At 41.3% G+C, this 20,705-nt stretch overlaps 1 protein-coding gene across 1 annotated transcript; it reads right to left on the reverse strand.

Annotated features, from left to right (window-relative positions):
- Window positions 1-3,303: 3,303 nt before the first annotated feature.
- LOC310634891 (transmembrane protease serine 12-like) lies at window positions 3,304-17,972 on the reverse strand (the record flags this gene model as incomplete). Its single annotated transcript, XM_083353429.1, has 7 exons — window positions 3,304-3,427; window positions 3,697-3,716; window positions 7,017-7,247; window positions 8,492-8,634; window positions 10,891-11,162; window positions 14,242-14,443; window positions 17,885-17,972. 7 exons carry the CDS (start codon window positions 17,970-17,972, stop codon window positions 3,304-3,306), a joined length of 1,080 nt encoding a protein of 359 aa, XP_083209555.1.
- Between the last annotated feature and the right edge of the window lie 2,733 nt (window positions 17,973-20,705).

Below are 20,705 nucleotides of genomic sequence, written 5' to 3' on the forward strand. Positions count from 1 at the left end.
TAAAGAGTTCTGTAAGGACAAAGCTTTTCTTTTCCAAATATTTTTATAAGTTTTTTTATTGATTTTCCAATATTACAATAGTATCTTTGAAAAGCAACGTGGTGTCTGGGTTACAATAGTTCATATTATTACAAATACATATTATTACAAATCTCCAATTTGTTGTAACCAGAATTTCCTCTCTTTTTTCCTTTGATACATATTATCTCTTATTTAAATTAACATACTTCTTATTGTTATCCATCAGTTATTTAGTAGTTTTCTTACATTTGTCAATACTTTTATATATTTTATATTTTAACATTCCATCTTTAAGACATCAAACACCTTATATACTTTTCCAGCTTTAATTTTGCATTTATATTAAAGTATAAAACATTTATATTAAACATTTGAAGTTTCTCATTTTTATATTTCTAGGTGACCTTCTTTCCCTTTACACAATTCTCTCCAATACTTAGTAATATAAATACACTTCTTATCTATCTCATTTCCATATCAACAAGTTGGTAATACAATAAAATATTCTTGTTTTCATTATAATTTCCACATATTAAAAATTAGCCAAAATTTCTCCCATTTCAACATTTAATACATCCTTTCATCCTTTCATATCACTACATCCAAGTATATTAATTACATTATATCGTTCTTAACATATATACTTAATCAATTTCATTTAAACAGCTCAATATTTCAATTTAACTTAATATTCATACATCTGAGGTTTTTTTAATTAACCAGTATTTTTATCTACTCATCAAAACAATCTCCCATAATCCAAGTACAATCCTGTCTATTTTAGTATTTTCCGTTTCAGGCCTCTTAAATATGTCCATTCTTCTTCAGTCTTATTCTTACTTTTTTCCTTTGCCATATCATTTTTCGCTTCTTTGCTTCAGGGTCATCAAAGAATTCTTATTGTATTGAAGTGACCCTCCTGTTCTGTTCCAGCCTACGACCGGCCATATTTGTGTGTCAGGGACAACCCCTTTTTCCTTTTAACAATCAATAGGCTGGAAAAAAACCCAACCCAAATTTATTTACAGTTCCAAATAATAAAGTCTTTCAAACAAAAAAGCAGCGGAATATTTTCTTCAACCAAAATACATGATTCAAAACATCCAACAAGAGTCAAACAAGAGACAAACAGATTAGCTAGAACAGACCAGGATTCTCTTTGAATGTCTATGAACGGTTGCCTTCAGCAACCAGCACTGCCCACACCTTCCCCTTTTATTTTTAGTCTCAAGGTGTGACTTCTCAATGCCTTCTCCTCTTTTCACTGAGTTGTCTCATTGATTTTCTCTGGTCTGCTCTTCTGGATTGCCTTCTGCGTCTCTGAACAGATTCAGCTGTGACTCCTTTGAGTCCGATACTTCCTCACACAGCTGAGCTTCATGAGGAACACAATTGGAGGGGCCAGGCTGAGAGTCCTGCAGTGCATCAGAGCCTCCCCCCCCGACACCGAAGGCTCTCCAAACCCCTCCTCCTCCTCCTCCTCCTCCTCCTCCTCCTCCTCCTCCTCCGATTCCTCGGACTCAGCTGCTGGAAACACAGGCTGACACTGAATCACACCTCCAGTCTTCCTTTTTGAAGGGTTGAGAGGTCTAATAAAAGCACCAAATCCTCTCATTGTTTTCCCCTCTTGATATAATTGTCCTGGACTGTGTAATTTTTCTTCCATCTGTTTCTCATTTTGATCTTCAAATGTCTGTGCTTGTTGAGTAGTTAATTCTTCTGTCAATGTATTTGATTGTTCAATTTCTTCTGTTATGTTCTGTACCAATAAATTATTAGTTGTAGTCACAATTTCAGTTGCTTCTCCAAGACGCTTTCTAGTTCCCCCCCCCCAAAAGCTCTTATTTCATCACCAGCTGTAGACAGGAACTGATAAGTTTGGTAGGTTATTTTCATCATAGAAAATAACAAGTAAGTCTTAAGATCCCATCGGAAGGAGTGAAGGTCGGGCGCCGTCCGGAGCTAAACCGGTAAATGGTTCCACAAATCCGGCGCACCCACAGAGAAGGACCTCCCCCTGGGGGCCGCCAGATGGCATTCTCTGACCGTTGGCACCCTGAGGAGGCCCTCTCTGTGGGAGCGCACTGGGTGGAGGGAAGTAGATGCTGGCTGCAGGTGCTCCCTAAGGTACTCCGGACCCATGCCATGTAGGGCTTTAAAGGTCATTAGCAGCACCCTGAATCTCACCCAGAAGACAACTGGAAGCCAATGCAGCTCACAGAGCAAAGGTGTAACATGGGAGTATCGGGAGACTCCCAACACGACTCTCGGGGCTGCATTCTGCACCAGTTGGAGCCTCCGAGTGGTCCTCAAGGGCAGCCCCATGTAGAGAGTGTTGCAGTAGTCCAATGAGAGGTCACGAGTGCATGAGTGACCGTACACAAGGCAACCCAATCTAGATAGGGCTGCAACTGGTGCACCAGGCGAACCTGGGCGAAGGCCCCCCTAGTCACAGTTAATATATGATCTTCTAAAGAAAGCTGTGAATCTAGGAGGACTCCCAAGTTGCGAGCCCTATCTACGGGGGGTAATAACTCACCCCCCATAGAAAGAGATGGAATATTCTGAATTTTCCGGGATGCCGGAACGCACAGCCACTCAGTCTTGTCAGGGTTGAGTCGAAACTAATGGTCTTCACTTTCTATATAATACAATCTCAAGTTTAAATCAAATCACTCTCTCACCGTGACTTTATACCCGGGTCCTTCTGAATCCTTTGGGGGCATGGCAGACAAAAAAGAATTAAGCAGCTATTTGTCCAAGGCATAAAAGCCTGATGAATCATAAATAGCAAAATATCCCAGCTGCAAACGTTCTTCTCCGTAGGAGGAGAGGATCAGGTGATAAGTAGGCAAACAAGGGAGGAAACCAAGTTCCCTGCCGATCTTCCGCTAGGCCGTAAACTCAATCCAGCCGGCATGAGCGACGTAGAGATGGTCTGTACTGTCCCACCGTCCGTGACATGAACCGTCCGTACTCCACCACTGGGCCGCAGATATCCACATCTGGGTGGCCACAGCACTCCAGCTCACCTCCACACCAGCTGCTTCAGACGCCACCGCAATTCCTCCGCCACTCCACCATTCCAAGCGCTGTTCCAAGCCGCGGCTCCATAGGCCACGAACATCAGCTGATCGGAGCCTTCCAGAGCGCGGCTCCTCCAGGCCTTCCAGGCTCTTCCAGGCTCCGCCGGGCTCCATCGGGATCAATAACCTGCTAATAGGAGCCACCCAAAATGCAGCTCTTCCGGGCTCCTCCAGTCCCACCAGGCTCTCCTAGGCCTCACTGGGCACAGCCGAGGCCCCTCCAAAGGTCGCCGGGACTCACGGAGCACACGGAGGACTGTGCCGCTACTGCCGCCGCCGAAAAAACCCCACCAAGAAACGCCGCCCGAAAAACGCTGCCGCTGCCGAAAACAGCAAACCAAAAACTTGCCGAAAACGGCAATCCGACAGCCCTTTGTCCGCCTATCCTATCCCACCAACACAGAGGGCACAAAGCACTCTGTGGGGCTCCTGTGGGACGCCAAACAGCTGGGACTCGCGGAGCTCAGCCAAGCACGTCTTGGGCAGAGTGAGTAATGATGAGGCAGTCCTTGTTTAGCTACCACAATTGGTTGTTAAGCAAAGTAGTCTCTTAAGTAAAACTGCAGTTGTGCTTATGATTTTACTTTACCTTTCCTTTGCTTTATAGACCTGCAAAGATTGTAAATACGAGGATTGGTCAGAGTTATTTTTTTTAACCATTGTAAACTGCAAACAATTACTTAATGAGGCTGTTGCTAAACAAAGACTACTTTTAAACATAGAAATGGCTCACATTCAGTGCATTTTCTGATAAGATAGATAACAAGAAAAACGAAGTCATTAAGATTACCTATGCAATTTTAATACCAATTATATTAAGGCCCAGCCAGTTACTTCCAGGTAAGAATTGTTAGATTTTAGATTAGATTTTAGATTTTATTAGATTTAGATACCGCCCTTTCCCGAAGGACTCAGGGCGGTTTACAGGGCATTTTAAAATCACATCAATATAAAATACAAAGTTAAAAGAGAATTAAAAGATTAAATTATCCCTGAAAATAAAACCCCAGTTAAAATTCTCAGCCTGGGTCAGAGAGCTCAAAGAGCCAGGTCTTCAGGTCCCGGCAGAATGAGCGTAGGTCAGGGGCAGTCCTGAGCTCCACGAGCAGCTGGTTCCAGAGGGTAGGCACACCCACAGAAAAGGCCCTGGGTGTTATCCGCCGGCAATCTTTTACCGGCGGCACCCTGAGAAGACCCTCCCTCTGCGAGCACACTGGACGAAGGGAACTTGATGCTGGCAGCAGGTGTTCCCTCAAATATCCCGGATCCAAGCCATTTAGGGCTTTATAGGTCATCACCAGCACTTTGAATCTCACCCGGAGGGCAACCGGAAGCCAATGCAGTTCACGGAGTAGAGGTGTTACATGGGAGTATCAGGAAACCCCCATCACAACTCGCGTGGCCGCATTCTGCACCAGTTGTAGTCTCCGAATGGTCCTCAAGAGCAGCCCCATGTAGAGAGCATTGCAATAGTCTAAACGGGAGGTCACGAGCGCATGAGTGACTGTGCGTAGGGCATCTCGGTCCAGGTAGGGTCGCAACTGGCGCACCAGGCGAACCTGGGCAAAAGCTCCCCTGGTCACGGTTCGTATATGATCTTCAAAATTGAGCCGTGAGTCCAGGAGGACGCCTAAGTTGCGAGCTTTATCAACGGGGGGTAACACCTCACCCCCCATCATTAAAGGTGGAATAGTTTGGTTAGCCCGAGATGCCAGTACGCAAAGCCACTCAGTCTTGGCAGGATTGAGACGAAGCCTGTTTCTCCCCATCCAGACCTGGACCGCCTCCAGGCAACGGGACATCACGGCGAGGGCATCGCTGGGTTGGTTCGGGTTGGAGAAAAAAAGTTGGGTATCATCAGCGTACTGATGATACCCCACCCCGAAACCATGAATGACCTCACCCAACGGCTTCATATAGATGTTGAACAGGAAGGGCGAGAGAACCGACCCCTGAGGGACTCCACAAGCGAGAGGCCTTAGGGTGGATCTCTGCCCTCCCGTCAACACCGACTGCGAGCGGCCTAGGAGATAGGAGGAGAACCACCGTAAAACGGTGCCTCCCACTCCCAGCCCCCTGAGACGTCGCAGTAGGATACCATGGTCGATGGTATCGAAAGCCGCTGAGAGATCTAATAGGACTAGGACAGAGGAGCAACCCCTGTCCCGAGCCCGCCAGAGATCATTCACCAGCGCGACCAGTGCCGTCTCCGTGCTGTGCCCGGGCCTGAAACCCGATTGGTACGGGTCCAGATAATCAGTTTCCTCCAGGAACAGAGGAAGCTGATGTGCCACCACGCTCTCAACACTGTTATATATTTTTATAATCATAAGTTTGGAAGGGACATTGGAGGTTAACTGTCAAATAGCTTATTGCAGGGTAGTGGACAAATAGCTGTCTAATCTTGACGACCTCCAGTGACAGAGCACCCACAGCTCTGAGAAGCTGTTCCATTGAATAATCGTTCTTACTGTTAGGAAATTTCTTCTTAGTTTCAAATTGGATCCCTCTTTAATGAGCTTCCATCTTTCTTCTTGCCCTGCCCTCAGGTGTTTTGGAGAGTAAGTTGACTCCCTCCTCCCTGTGACTGCCCCTCAGGTACCAGAAGAAAGCTGTCCTGTCATCACTAATCTTTCTCTTCTTAACCATTCATCATACATCTAGCCTCTAAACCCCTTCTCATCTTTGTTGCTTTTCTCTGCAATCTTTGTAGTGTCTCGGCATCTTTTCTGTATCGTGGAATCAGAACTGGATGCAGTATTCCTAGTGCAATATAAACAGGTGCTATCACTTCTCGTGATCTTGATGCTGTTCTTCTGTTGATGCAGCCAGGGATTGCATTGGCTTTTTTGTCAGCTGCAGTCCATGCTGGCTCAAAGTTAAGTGATCATTCACTAGGACACCAAGATCTTTCTTGCAGTTGTTGTTGAGTCAGGTACCACCTATTCTATAGATGTGCATTTAGTTTTACCTGCCTAGGCGCAGGACCTTGCTTTTCTCACTACAGAATTGCATCTTGTTGACTAGGGCCTAATGCTTAAATCTGTCAAGATCCTTCTGAATCATGAAGGTGTTGGCAATTCTCTCCCCCTCCTCCCAGCTTGGTGTCATCTGCAATTTTTATGAGTTCTCATTCTGTCCCCTCATCTAGATAATTTATGAAGATGTTGAAGAGCACTGGACTCGACAGAATTTTGAGGTACCCTATTGCATGTTTCTCTCCATATAGGTGTAATTCCATTAAGGACTATATGCTGAGTGCATTTGGTCAGCCAACTGCAAATCCATTTGGTGGTGGTACTGTCTATTGCACATTGTTCTATCTTACCAAGACATATTTTGTCATATTTTATTGAAGTCTGAGTAAACTATATCCACAGCATTGCCCTGATCCACTAATTTAGTCACTGTATTATTTTATATATTTGTTCCTGTTTTACTTCTAAGGTGTAATCAATTGAAAGGAATTGCTGTTCTGTATTTTCTTCTGCAATTTCACACATTTGTAAAATAAGTTTTATTTTTAAAATGCTGTAAAAAGTATGGAAATATTAAGAACATTTTTAAGTCAGGACTTTGAACTCATTAAGCAATTACAGAGTCTTTCAATCAGTATTTTAATACAATTAATAGTGATAGCTTTTATATATTTTATAGCTCATAAATGGTACATAACAGTGGTGCTTATATTTAAAATATCAATTAAATAAATGTTAAATTCTTTCTAGGTATGTGTGCATAAGTAGCAGATTAGAATACTAAAATTAGAAGACTAGGTTTATTATATTGAATTACCACATAAATCAATTAGTTCTATTACTGAGAATTTTCTGAAAAATATATGTGTAATAAGGGGAAAGAAAAAAACTCACCCTGTCACCCTATTTCAATAAAATTTGAATTTTATACAAGATGGAAAGTTATCCATCCAGCAGTTCCCAAAATTAGGATAAGCCAGAGGCTTACAGTATTTGTTTTGTTAGATAAATATGAATATATCCATTTTTTGTAACTTGCAGCACGCACATAAAGTCCTGGAAATTTTGGTCTGCCACAGCCAACGCCAGAACTGGTGATTCCTATTAAATAATATTTGTTGGCATCTGGGAAATAGCATGCCAGAGGACCACCACTGTCTCCCTACAATGTGAAAAAGATAAGTCAAATTAGGTATTGCCATTTTGAAGCATATAATAGTGTATAATCCTATAGATGTGCATTAGTCTGAGTTATGCTTGCCATAACATATCAAATGAAAATAATGATCCTTTGGAAATATAAATAAATTTGGATATCCTGTAGGGGAAATACTTGCTTTTGTTGAATCACAAGATTTAAAATTAAGTTATTTTAAATATACATACACTGATATCTTGTTTGGGTAATTTGCAGATTATTTATTCATAAGATGCATTTCATTTATGACATCAAGGCAGAATATATAGCAGTCTCTCCTATTTTTCCCACAACAGCCTTCTGAATTAGATTGTACAAGTACTGAGTAGAATAAAGTGGCCCAGTGAGTTTCCATGGTTGAAGGGAATGTGGAACTTGGGTCTTCTTAGTGTCAGACCAATATCTTAGTGACTACACCACATTGAAATTGTACTATAAACTCAGCATGTTAGGGGCTTATCTACCATCAAGCATTTTTGTACGCAGGTATTCGGAATCACTCTGTATATCCAAGTGATCTATTATGAAATCAGGTGAAGTGATTTGAGTCAGAAAAAAATCTGCTATTATTATTATTATTTATTAATTTTTTATGCCACACATCTCCCTATCAGGTGACTCTGGGTGGCTTACAAATTATAAAACTAAGTAAATAATTAAAATATTGAAACATTAAAACCACAAATTAAGACTTTAAAAACTATACTGAAACCAGAACTAAGAAATGAATGGGACACCCTACTACTATCCCATAGCCGCTGCTAAGGTCTTCACTGAAAGACTGTGAAACAGTCATGATTTATTTATTTTTTATACATACTCATGTTCATATGCATAAATTAAAAATATGTCCTGCAAATTTCTATAAGAACTTTACCTTTCTTGTAACAACTTTTTGCTTTCAGGATTTTTTTTTTAAAAAAACATGTCACTATTTTTTCTAATGCCTAAGGCATTATTTGTCATTTTTGTAACCACCGTATCTAATGATTTTAAAAAAAGCAAAATGTCCTTTGAATTTTACTATAAAAATTCAAATAACCATTTTATGGCACAGATTGTCATCAACTATTTTTTTCCTTCCCAAACTGATTGTATTCCTATTATTTGGGCCTATTATTGTGCGTCTACTCATTAAAAATTGATCAAGTAATAGCTGTAGAAGATAGTTTCAGAATATTTTTAATATGAAATAATCAACAATTTACCTGGCAACTATCAACATGTCCACTTTCAGAGCCAGCACAAATCATTTTCAGGGATACTGTGCCTGCATACCAGTCATAGCTATTACAGATTGGCAATGGAATAATGTCAACCTGAGCTTCTTGTAATATATATTTACCTTTACCTGTAATGAAAGCATAAGATAAAGCTGGAAGATTGTGTCTATAATATAGGGATAGGGTAGGGAATCCAGTAGAAGAAACTGATGGAATTTTGAAGGTTTTTGAATTTCCTGCCCCATATACTTCATACTTCTATAGCCATTGACAATCTTTGCAAATTTTATATAACAAATCCATATTATTTGTTTGACTGCTATATTTCAGTCTATTCATTTTCAGCTTTTCATTACTGCAACTTTGAGTGTCATATTAAGGTCAAACATCATTATGGAGAATTTTAAAAATTATGTTATCTGTACAATAAGCTATCATCTCACAAAGCATTACACCATCATGTTAAGCATAAAAGTCACATTTTGACTATTTTTTTTGGTTTAGATCACAATATTGCATTTGAAATTATACTGTAATATGTTTTCAATTTTCATTGATCATTTAGTGATGGTAGTATTCCATCAATCCTGGCTACGTAATGTCTAATAGTAATGGACTAGCCTGCATCCTATGCTATTGGCAATATACAAATAGCATAGGACAGCGATGCCTTTTAGAGAGTGAGTGCCCAAACTGCAAACCAAAACTCAGTTATGTATCGTCTAGTGCCGGGTGGGCGTGGCCTATTGGGTGGGCGTGGCCCATTGAGTGGGCATGGCTGCGGTGATAATGGCAGACGAGGAGGACTGTGTGGAGAGAGTTTCCTCCTTTAAATTTCTGGGAGTCTACCTCTGTGAAGATATGACCTGGAAAGTTAACACAACCCAGGTGGCTAGAAAGGCCCAACAGAGGCTTCACTTTCTTAGGGTCTTGCGGAAGTACAGGGTAGAACAACGGCTAATGACCCTCTTTTACTGGTCTACTATAGAGAGCGTCCGCTCGTATGGTATTGTGGTTTGGTATGCTGGTCTGACAGCCGCGGACAGGAAAGTATTACAGAGGGTAGTGAGCACAGCACAAGACATTGTGGGCTGTCCCCTGACACCACTGGATGACATCGCCAGGGCTCTTTGCCTTGGAAGAGTGAGGAAAATTCTCAGGGATGACTCACACCCTGGACAGTATCTCTTTACTCTCCTACCATCGGGTAGGAGATATAGGAGTATAGCCAGCCGTACCAACAGGCTGAAAAACAGCTTTTATCCGTGGGCTGTTAGGCTTTTGAATGGGATATAATCTCTGTGAATTTATGCAGAATTGACTTGGGAGGCCGGTGTGTGGTGTAGTTGGTTCACATGGTGTGGTAGGATGGAGGGTTTGTTGTCACTGTGTGTTGGGGGGAGGGAGCACAGGGAGAGGCTCAGCTAATCTCAATGTACACATGTTGTACTTTGACAATAAAGGTTTATGTATTTATTTATTTATTTGGGTGGGACTAAAAAGTTCAATCAATCAATTCCAACTTTGCGAGATCTTTTTTTCCCCTGTGAGAAGTTGAAATTGATTGATTGATTGATTGAACCTTTCCCCCCCACACGCAGTGGTGGAGGCCTAAAGCGAAAAGGTTTTATAAAACCCTGCTGAAAGCCTAGGACTGGGGCGACAGCATGCGTGCCCACAGAGAGGGCTCTGTGTGCCACCTGTGGCACACGTGCCATAGGTTTGTCACCACGGGCATAGGATGTATGGTAGGCATGCCAGTGGCCTGTCTAACAGTAACATTGTGATGATGAAAAAATGTTGGGAATCATAGTGCAACAACATCTGGAGGCTTATCACTGCCTTGAGGGATTATAAATTCTGGCTCTCCAGATGTTGTAGTACTGATTCCCAGCATCTCTCACTATTACCATATTGTCCAAGGCAGTGAGAGCTGTTTAGCAACATATAGAAGCCAGAGGTTTTGCACCTTTAAAAATCTAGATTTCCCATTTATTGCAGTAAAATACTGTTCTGTCTATTCAGGTTTTGTCAATAATGCATGTAAGAACAAGAGAAGAAAAATTCTACTACTATTACATCCAGACAAAATTGGATTTATTTGATAATAACATCACTTCTATAATGTTTCTGAAACATTTTAAAAGTTCAATATCCAGGAAAAAAAAGAAATTTAAAAAAATGAATCCATTCCATTGTTTGTGGATACATATCTAGAAGGTTTGGTGAAAAGATAATTAAAAATGTACTATCACTATGGCTAGTAAGTTTTTACTGAGTACATTTACTAGCAGCCTTGATTTTATTTAATTTTGTGAATAAGAATACAGCCTAAAATCACTAAAATCTTGATCTTAATATTAAAGTAATAAGAATAGATTTACCTTTTTCCTTTGTGCTTCCCCACCCACTTATATAACATGGATTCTTAGAATTATCACTCAGAAAGAGAGCAGAGTCAGGTAAGCAGATAGGCTGGACATAATCATTGTACTTGACAAATTGCATCAATCTGAACAAGGCAACATCATTTTCAAAAGTTCCAAATTCATAATCAGAGTGCATTATGATATCTTTGATACGATATTCTTTAGAAAAAGGCCAATGTACGTAAAGATGATGCAAACCAACTACAGCCCTCCAGTTATCTGGTTTCCTAGGGGGAAAAAAATCAAAGGTCTGTAAGAGTCAATAGATACTGTAGAATTGTTACGTCAGAAATACTGATAACAAGCAAGAGTCAAAATAATTCAGTAATTTTGTAGAGATGGAGGTCAAGGATATGAAGGGACCGTGCACAGAAAACTGCCTGCCTCAGTATCCTGTTATCCACATGTCTATGAGATCATTCCAATTAGCCTTGCCAAGGACTGCAAGGAACCGGCTAGATAAGGGAGACTCTGCCCTGGCTTGGGATGTTCGGATGTTCTCTAAGATTGACTAGGGAGTACACCAATAAACAGTTTTTGCTGTGCGTAATTTCCTGCTTGTTAAAACTGTATAAATACAATAAACTCTGCGTAGGCAGACAGACATATTTGGGATACCCTGTGTTGACTGGTCTCTGAATCCCGCATAATTTCAGTTCAATTCAAGAATTTCCAGATTGGAATTCTGAAATCAAGGCCAATCTTTGCCAAAAACAGTCTTATCTATGTCATTCAAATGAAGGCAGTTGTCTTGGAACTTCTGTTCTAAATTAAGAAAAGAATTCCTATTAGAAACTGGAAGACTTTGCAGAGTGAGGACGAATGCGAAGAACTACAGAAATAATTTTGCCTGCTAGTAAGAGGTTTCAGAATTAATACTCATCAAAGTATGTTGTTGGCAGTACTTAAGCTTATGAGAGCCCAGGAAAGCTTTTCCTACAGAATTTTAATACCAGTATTGACTAAGAAGCACAAAGTACCAAATCCAGCTACTTTTTCTTGAAGCTAGATGCTTTGCCCTACCCTTCTTTGCCTTTACTTCTTCCATTCTTTGGTCAAATTGTCGGGATCTTGGCTCTCTTGCTGCCAATCCTCGAACCTGTAGTTCCCTTAGTTACGTGGATTATTTTGCCACCAATGTCATTCTTTCCTGCAGTTGCTTTGGTCTTTCTAGGTTCCTAGATGTTTTTCCCTACTTTCCTCTCCCTGGGCTCTTCTTTCCTCCATACTTACGTTTACCACTGCTCTTCAGTCTTCCACATCTGGACACTGACTTACAAAAATGCAAAGGGGGACATATACTGGCCCCCGAGGATGCAAAAGCTGCACACAAGTAGTCTATATTGACTTTCCTGACGATAGCTGATTTTGTGATCTGTAGGATTTGATTTTGTGATCTGTAGGATTTGTTCTGAACTGAAAAAGGCTGATTATAAATTATCTCACATTCCCTATCTTGATTTGACAATTCAAAAGGGAATGGATTCATAAACACTTGAAACTTACCATAATTCCCCCTCATCCCCAACCTAGATGTTGAGTGATCTCTGGCTTGGAAAAGACATACAACTCAACAATAAAATGTATTTTTAGCTGCAACAAGAAAGCATGGACAATGTCTCTTTATGGAATTTGCAAAGTTAACTGATAAAAGCTTTGAAGATTCCTCTTGAATGTCAGAGATTGATGCAAAACAGTAGGTAACTGGACTTGATTAATATACTTACATTAATTGCAATTATCCTGGCATTTGTGTTAACGTGTATATTTGGTACTTGACCTACAAACACTAAAACCTACAATAAATGCTTTTTAAGGTTATTTTGTACGTACATATTAAGCTCAATTTGTGGATTAAAATATCAGAATATCTCCTGCCCCTATAAGCAAAAGATATGTGGAAGAAGGAAATAGTATAGGAAGAAGATTCATAAATACATATCTGGCACATCAATGTAATTTATAAAGAAAGCACTCTCAGAGTTAAATCAGTCCCTTCCTTTAGGTACTCCCCACAAGTATAACGCCACACATTTCTATGACACTCTCTAATATAATATATGTATCACACAATTTGGTATCTTTCTGTAATACATAAATAGATTTCTCCTTCTCTTTTCATTTTTCCTCTCACTTTATTTCCATCCAGCTTGGCTATTCCTTCCCCTTATAGATTCGATATTGGGGCTGCAAAATTCCAGACTACCTTAAGACAGCTTCCACATAGTGGTTATTATGTCTTGCAGAGGAGAAATGGTAGCCCTTCCTATCCTATCCTTACCCAATGAAAGATCTCATTTTGTTTTTTGCCATTTCATATGGACGCTGAGCTTGTCTATCAGAAGATCAGCAGTTTGGCGGGTCGAATCCTGAGTGCCGCGTAGCAGAGTGAGCACCTGTTACTCATCCCAGCTTCTGCCAACCTAGCAGTTCGAAAGCACGTAAAAATGCAAGTAGAAAAATAGGGACCACTATGGTGGGAAGGTAACAGCGTTCCGTGCGCCTTTGGCGTCTAGTCATGCCGGCCACATGACCACGGAGACGTCCTCAGACAAACGCTGGCTCTTCGGCTTTGAAACGGAGATGAGCACCGGCCCCTAGAGTTGGAAACGACTAGCACGCATGTGTGGGGGAACCTTTACCTTTACCTTTATGGAAGGATAGAGGGAAATATGTGTCTGTCTGACTATGCGTGTTTCGGGTGGGGGGATTACTTGTGTAGGGAAATAATGGTTGGTATAGAATAGATACAATTTTTAAAGTGGGAATTTTTATAGAAATGACTTATTTTACAGGAAAAAATTCAAATGTTGTTTGTTGTCCTGGTTCCTATTTTTTCCCCTTTCAAATATGACAGGTATATACACAGGTATATGTACTCATGTGTACCACTTAAAGGGAGGAGGAAGTCTGTTTCCATTTCCTTTTCTCAAAACATTTTCTCTTTCTTTGGAGGATTGTCTGTTGCTACATAATCCAGATTTCAAAATGTGTGTATGCGTATGTGTGTATATACACACCTTAACCAGAGCTGTGGTGGGGTAGTGATTAGAATGCAGTATTGCAAGCTAACTCTGCTGACTGCCAGAAGTTTGATCTTCACCAGCTCAAAATTGACTCAGCCTTCCATCCTTCTGAGATCAGTAAAATGAGGACCCAGATTGTTGGGGGCAATATGCCGACTCTGTAAACTGCTTACTCAGGGCTGTAAAGCACTGTGAAGTGGTATATAAATCTAAGTGCTATGGCTATATACTCATTCATCAAAAATGGACAGAAAACCATTTGGAACTGAAAAATACATACGGATAATCTTGAATGCAATGTGCTGCAGTCAGCACTGAGTTGTTACTGATTAAAACTCCTGCACATATATGACGATATGCTCTGTCACTGTAATGAATTTGAAGACTGACTTGCCATGGCCATGCCCCAGGTTCAGCATCATGTCCACCTACAATCCGGGAGCCCATTATGGACTCATCTACCGCAGGCCTTGTTCCACATTCTAGAAATCAAAATAGTTTTAACGATAAGAAATATTTCTCTGAAAGATTAAAACATAACCAATATTCAACAATATATTAAAACTAGCTCCTGAGAACTAGAAATTACAGGTAAGACCACAATTGAGCCCAAAAAATTCTCATTAAGTAAAACATTTGTTAAATGAATTTTGCCTCACTTTACAACCTATCTTGCTACGATTGTTAAGTGAATCATTGCAGTTGTTACATTAGTAACGTGTTTGTTAAGTGAATCAAGCTTCCCCCTTGACTTTGCTTGTAAGGTCGCAAAAAGTGACCACAGGGTCCTAGAACAGACCATCATAAATATGAACAAGTTGCCAAGCATCCAAATTCTGATCATGTGAGCATGGTGATACTGCAATGGTTGCAAGTGTGAAAAACAGTCATGTCACCTTTTTCAGTGCCATTGTTACTTTGAATGGTCACTAAATGAACTGCTATAAGTCGAGTATTACCTGTACTAGAAATTGATGGGGGAAAATATTACCACTTTTCTTGTTCAGAGTATAGCGATATATAAACATTAAAAATGGCCTTCAACAGCCTGAAATAAGGTGTCTGGTAGTACCTTTTCTAATCAACCAATTCTATTCTATTTAGTTTCTCCCCCCCCATACCATCACTCTGCTTAACAACTAATTCCTACAACACCGTCAAACTGCTTAGTAAACCTGTATGACTATTATTCTCATCTTTCCTATTACCTATCCCAGGGGTAGGCAACCTCGGCTCTTTTATGACTCATGGACTTCAACTCCCAGAATTCCTGAGTCAGATATGCCTACCCCTGACCTATCCTTACCTTCTTATGGCTATAACTTTGTTGCTTGTATCTTACAATTTATATTGTTTTACTTAGTATCGTAGTATGATTTATGTTGTTTGCTTAGCTAGTATCCTATAACTACCACTAAATGTTGCACCTTATGGTTTGTGATGAAGTGTTGTATTTTATGATTTATGATGAATGCATTTTTATGTTGTTTATGATCATGATTTATCACTATTACTTGTATGTACACTGAGAGCTTATGCACTGGAGACAAATTCCTTGTGTGTCCAATCTTACTTGGCCAATAAAGAATTCTGTTCTGTTCTATTAAAAGGCTGCAACTCACAAAAGCTTATGACTGAAAATTAGTTTTAATTTTAATTTTTAAAAAATTAGTCAGAAACAGGTCCCTTCTGATTTTTTTTATCCAGACTAGCACATCTTTCCTCCTACAGTTTTAAAAGCATCAAAAGCATGTATTAATTAATAGAATATGCATATTTCTTTTTTGCTAGATTGTTCCCAGCACCTAAAAATGTGGAATAAATACTTGATCTCAGTGAAATGGAGTTCCATATGCTTAAGGTCATGTGAAATTGGGTATGATTAACAACACATGCATGTCTTAATAGAAAATTCATGATTTATTACCCACTTTCAAAGTATTCATAGAGTTAATATTGACATAATGACAGATCTTTCCCCACTTTTACCTAATCATGACACAAATATGCCTTTCCAGCCTCTTTTTTTTAAATACCTTATCCACATGACATTACAAGGTATGCTAGCAAGACTTATCTACTTTGTACTGGAAAGAAAGAACATTAGTCCTACATCATGTGATTTTCCATTGGAGAGCTTCCTTGTCCTAAATTTGTCCTAAAGGTACTTTTTCTAAAAGGCAACTGGATTTTCTCATTTTTTTTCCTTTTGAAAACATTTTGCTTCTTAGCTAAGAAGCTTCTTCAGTACACAAGAAGTGAAATATTTTTTTTTAAAAAAAGCTAGGAAGTCCAGTTGCTTTTTGGAAAAAGCATCTTTGGGACCACTGTGACCTGGATGATTGAGACCATAGACATACAGTATTGTATCACCACATTTGATAATTCTTTAAAAATTGCAATGTTAATGCAATGTTCAAGTAATTCTGTGACCATAATACATATTCAACAATATGCAAGCTACTGTACTAAAAATCTTCTGATCTTTGAAGCTCCCAAATGCCCTCCCACCCCAGTTCCAATAGTTAGAAGAGAGACGGAAACTCCCTTGGAGTTTCCTGCAGTCACTGATCTACGCCTGCACAATTCTTTTGTCTTTAGAAGTCAGTGGGGAATAATAGGATACTTATTGTGCAGTTTCCACTGATAGAACTTTTGTGTGAAACTCCTTTGCCAATTTCTCCTTGTACTTAACAATTTCCCATTTGGCATGCCTGGTAGCTGAACAAAGCAGAACCTCAGATTTATCTGCCTGTGGTTTGACCTAGAAAGATAAATTGGCAGAATTTTTCACCCACTTTTTTTTTAATAGAAATTCACCAGTTCATTATCTTGGGGCAGTGATTCACCAATCTTTGCTCAGCACTTATTTTATGTCCTAACCGTTGGCTGTTTATGTGGCTAGAAGCCAACCATCCAGTGTTTCTGTTTCTTGAAGACCCAGAAATTGCCAAACAGTGGAGATCTGGTTCACAAGCAATAGTGAGCTCATTCACACAACCACATTCTACTTCTTGGATGCAGGTACCCTGGATATGGCAATATAAGGTGCCATTAGTGCTCACTGGGGCAGGGGTGTGATGGTGGCTCCTAAGAGAAGTGCTGTCATTGAATGAAAGCACAGCAGCGAAAGTGCAGAATTGGGCTGTGTCAACCCAAGTCGGAAACACTTAAAGTGGAGCAGGAAAACCCAGTTCCAGGCTATTGTCTCCACCTCCGGGATAGGAGCTAACTCGGATTAGGCAATTAGCGCCACAGCAACCCTTCCCTTCTGGGCCAGATGAAACAATGGGTTAGGAATGACCTACGATAACGATGAGTATGTATGATGAATCTATTCCTCTAGGTCAGGGGTAGGCAACCTCGGCTCTTTTATGACTCATGGACTTCAACTCCCAGCATAGCTGACTCAGGAATTCTGGGAGTTGAAGTCCATGAGTCATAAAAGAGCCGAGGTTGCCTACCCCTGCTCTAGGTCTAGTTCTGAATTTGTTTCAATTTGCTAAGAGAGAAATAGCGGTAATTACGGGCTCTATTTCGCGCACAAAAGGGAGGAAGAGGAGGGAGGAATCCGATCCTCGTTGCCAGGAAATTGCAGAACTCTCAGCCGGACGAGCAACGCTTTTTCCTTACGGAGGTTTCAAGCTGCGAAGGGGGTCGGTTAGGGCCAGCCTGAGCGCCTGCACCCCCACCACGGGATCAGCATGAATTAGGGCTGTAGGGAGCGGCTTTCCTACTAACAGCGGTGCTTTCTGCCACTCGGTCTTTTGAGTGCCGTTGAGAACAAGCTCATTCAAAGGTCATTGCCTCACGGAGCAACGAACAGATGAAATTAAATTAAATTAAATTCGGAACAGAGCTGAGAGGAACCTTAGAGGTCTTCTAGTCCAACCGCCTGCTCAGGCAGGCAGCCCCGCTCTCACCGTCTGTGAGGGAGGCGGGGGACAGGAGCTCCAGCAGCAGAAACAGCGGCCACACGAAAAAGAGCGACGAACGAAAGCCCCGAATCATATTCGATCCAAGAAGCAAATGGCGCCGGGGCCGCTGGTCGGCTTCTTTTGCGGTTGTCCGTCTCGTGTGCCTTGCGGCTCTCAGAGCGAGTTTCACGTGGCGCGTGCGCTCCGCGGTTTCAGCATGCGGGAGCGCCTTTTCTCTCTCTCTCTCTCTCTCTCTCTCTCTCTTTCTTTCTTTCTTTCCCCCCCTCCCTCCCTCCCTCTTGTAATTCAGCACTCGGGTTTTCCCTACCTTACATCTCTTGGACGCGCCCAGATTAGTAGTGATGTAAATTAAGAAAGGTGGCAGATGCGAGAGTTTATTACGCTGAGTCTTGGAACGTGCGGACGGGGATTGAAGGGATGTTGAAGTTCAAAACTTTGGGAGGAAAGCAAGTTCTTTATCCAGGCTAGGAAGTGCCCTGCCTTTGTCACTAAGCATTATTTTCTTCCAAGTTCTGTTAGAGAGAAAACACTCGTGCTCGTTATTGGCAGTTACAGTAACTAGCTATCGGCACAAGCAACTGGAAGGTTGTTCTATCATAATTTGATTTTCTATACATTCAGAAACTCAGTAGTGGTCCCTTCACCTATTTGCTATTATAAATGGACAGAAAGCGTCATTGGTGGCTCTTGCAAAGATGGATTCTAAGGTTATGTTTATTTTAATCTGAGTCTAGCCAGGTGAAGCCAAGTTTGTAAGTGTAATTCCCAATTCTTCAGAAGTAAACAACTGAGTGTACTAAGAATTTAAACAAAATCTGATCTGTGGATTGTAACGTGTGATGTGTACAATTAACTTCAGTTAAAGGGACAGGCACCAATTTAACTGAGGCTTAGGAAGGGTTAGCAACCGGCAAGATCTTTCTGCAATGACCACCAGGGCTAGATGCATTTAAAAGAGTCTGTGACTCAGACTTTGAATTTTAAAGAGAAAATTTGTGCTTCTCTAGTTGAATTTACAAGCTTTGAAGAGATGGGAAAAACAGCAAAAAGGAATTTCAAAGGCTTTATAGACACCCCCAACTTGGGAAATATATACTTATACATAAAGGTAAAGGTAAAGGTTCCCCCACACATGTGTGCTAGTCGTTTCCGACTCTAGGGGCCGGTGCTCATCTCCCTTTCAAAGCTGAAGAGCCAGCGCTTGTCCGATGACGTCTCCGTGGTCATGTGGCCAGCATGACTAGACGCCAAAGGTGCACAGAATGCTGTTACTTTCCCACCGTAGTGGTCCATATTTTTCTACTTGCATTTTTACATGCTTTCGAACTGCTAGGTTGGCAGAAGCTGGGACGAGTAACTGCCGATCTTCTGATCGACAAGTTCAGCGTCCTAACCCACTGAGACACCGCGTCCCCTCTATACTTATACATACATATAAATATAATATGAGATAAATAACAAAATATAAACTTAAACATGGATTGTAATAATTTATTTCTCAAATACACTAGGTTATACAAGCCACAACAGGAACCTCTAGACCAGGGGTATCAAACTGCAGCAGCCCGGATGCATCATAGCAAAACCGCGCCCACCCCATTGCCGGCAATGGCAAAAAAGTTGCGATACATTGTGACATATCACATGATGTTGCGAGTTTGACACCCCTGCTCTAGACAATATTATACTTGCCAGATGTATAATTTTGCAAAATGATTTTTTAAAAATACACGAGGGAGGAAGCCTGTATTTTCTCTGTAGGTGTATAAGAATGTAACTTACTTTGAAGATAGATATGTTATTGACATTAAAAAATGCTTTGTAAATGAAAAAAGAGAAATCAATTCAAAAGAATCCAAAGAATCATAAGACTCTAGAGCAGGGGTGTCAAATGGCCGGCCTGCTGGCTGCATGCATCATGAGGAAACCGTGCCCACCCCATTGCCGGCAATGGGAAAAAAGTTTTGATATGTCGCCACTATTGTGTAGTGGGTCTTGACCGCATGGCGAGACAAAGACGATGGACTCAGCAAACAGCTCTTTATTGGATGTAGTGCCGGATTCAACAATAGGGGTTACCTGTACCTCTTTATATACCTTTCCAGGTACACTGGCAGCCAATCCTTTACTTGGGTTTTCCTGCCGGCTGCGTCCCAGCCAATCCTGTCACAGCACAGCGCCCCCTGATGGTTACAATGAGCCGCTGCTTGTGTTTTATTTATCCCCATAACACCCCTTCCCCCATAAAAAACAATAAACAATTTTATTTTTAACACATGCTTCTGTGTGGATGTAGGCATGTTGCGTCCTTTCTTACGACCTTACGTAGTCCTCCAAATAGGCAGGTGGCCTATGAGCCCTGCTGGACCTTCTCCGGGGTTGCTCCCCTCCCTGGACAGCCAAGTCATAAGTTGAGACCCGGCTCTGGGCTCTGGCAGCCACATCGTCTTGGTGATTCAGAGCCTGTTGTTCCAGCTGCTGTTCTGACCTGGCAAAAGTCTCTGGCATCAGTACCCTGTCCATGAGATCCTCCTCCTCCCCAGGGCCCATTGTTTGTGGTTGGGTGGATTGGTTGTTCAGTGACCTGACCTTTCAGGAACCCGCTTCCTGATTTGGTCAATGTGTCTTCTGACCCGACGACCCCCCTCCACCTCAACAATGTAAGACAATGGCCCTATTCTTTCGATCACCTCCCCCTGAATCCACAAATGTCCCGGCCCATAGTTCCTGACCCAAACCAGGTTCCCCATGTGTAGTTCCCTGGGGGGTAAAGGTTGTTCTATGTCTGTGGCCACTCTGTCAGGGT

The sequence above is a fragment of the Vipera ursinii genome (assembly GCF_947247035.1).
Source record: "Vipera ursinii genome assembly, chromosome: 2".
Taxonomy (NCBI): domain Eukaryota; kingdom Metazoa; phylum Chordata; class Lepidosauria; order Squamata; family Viperidae; genus Vipera; species Vipera ursinii.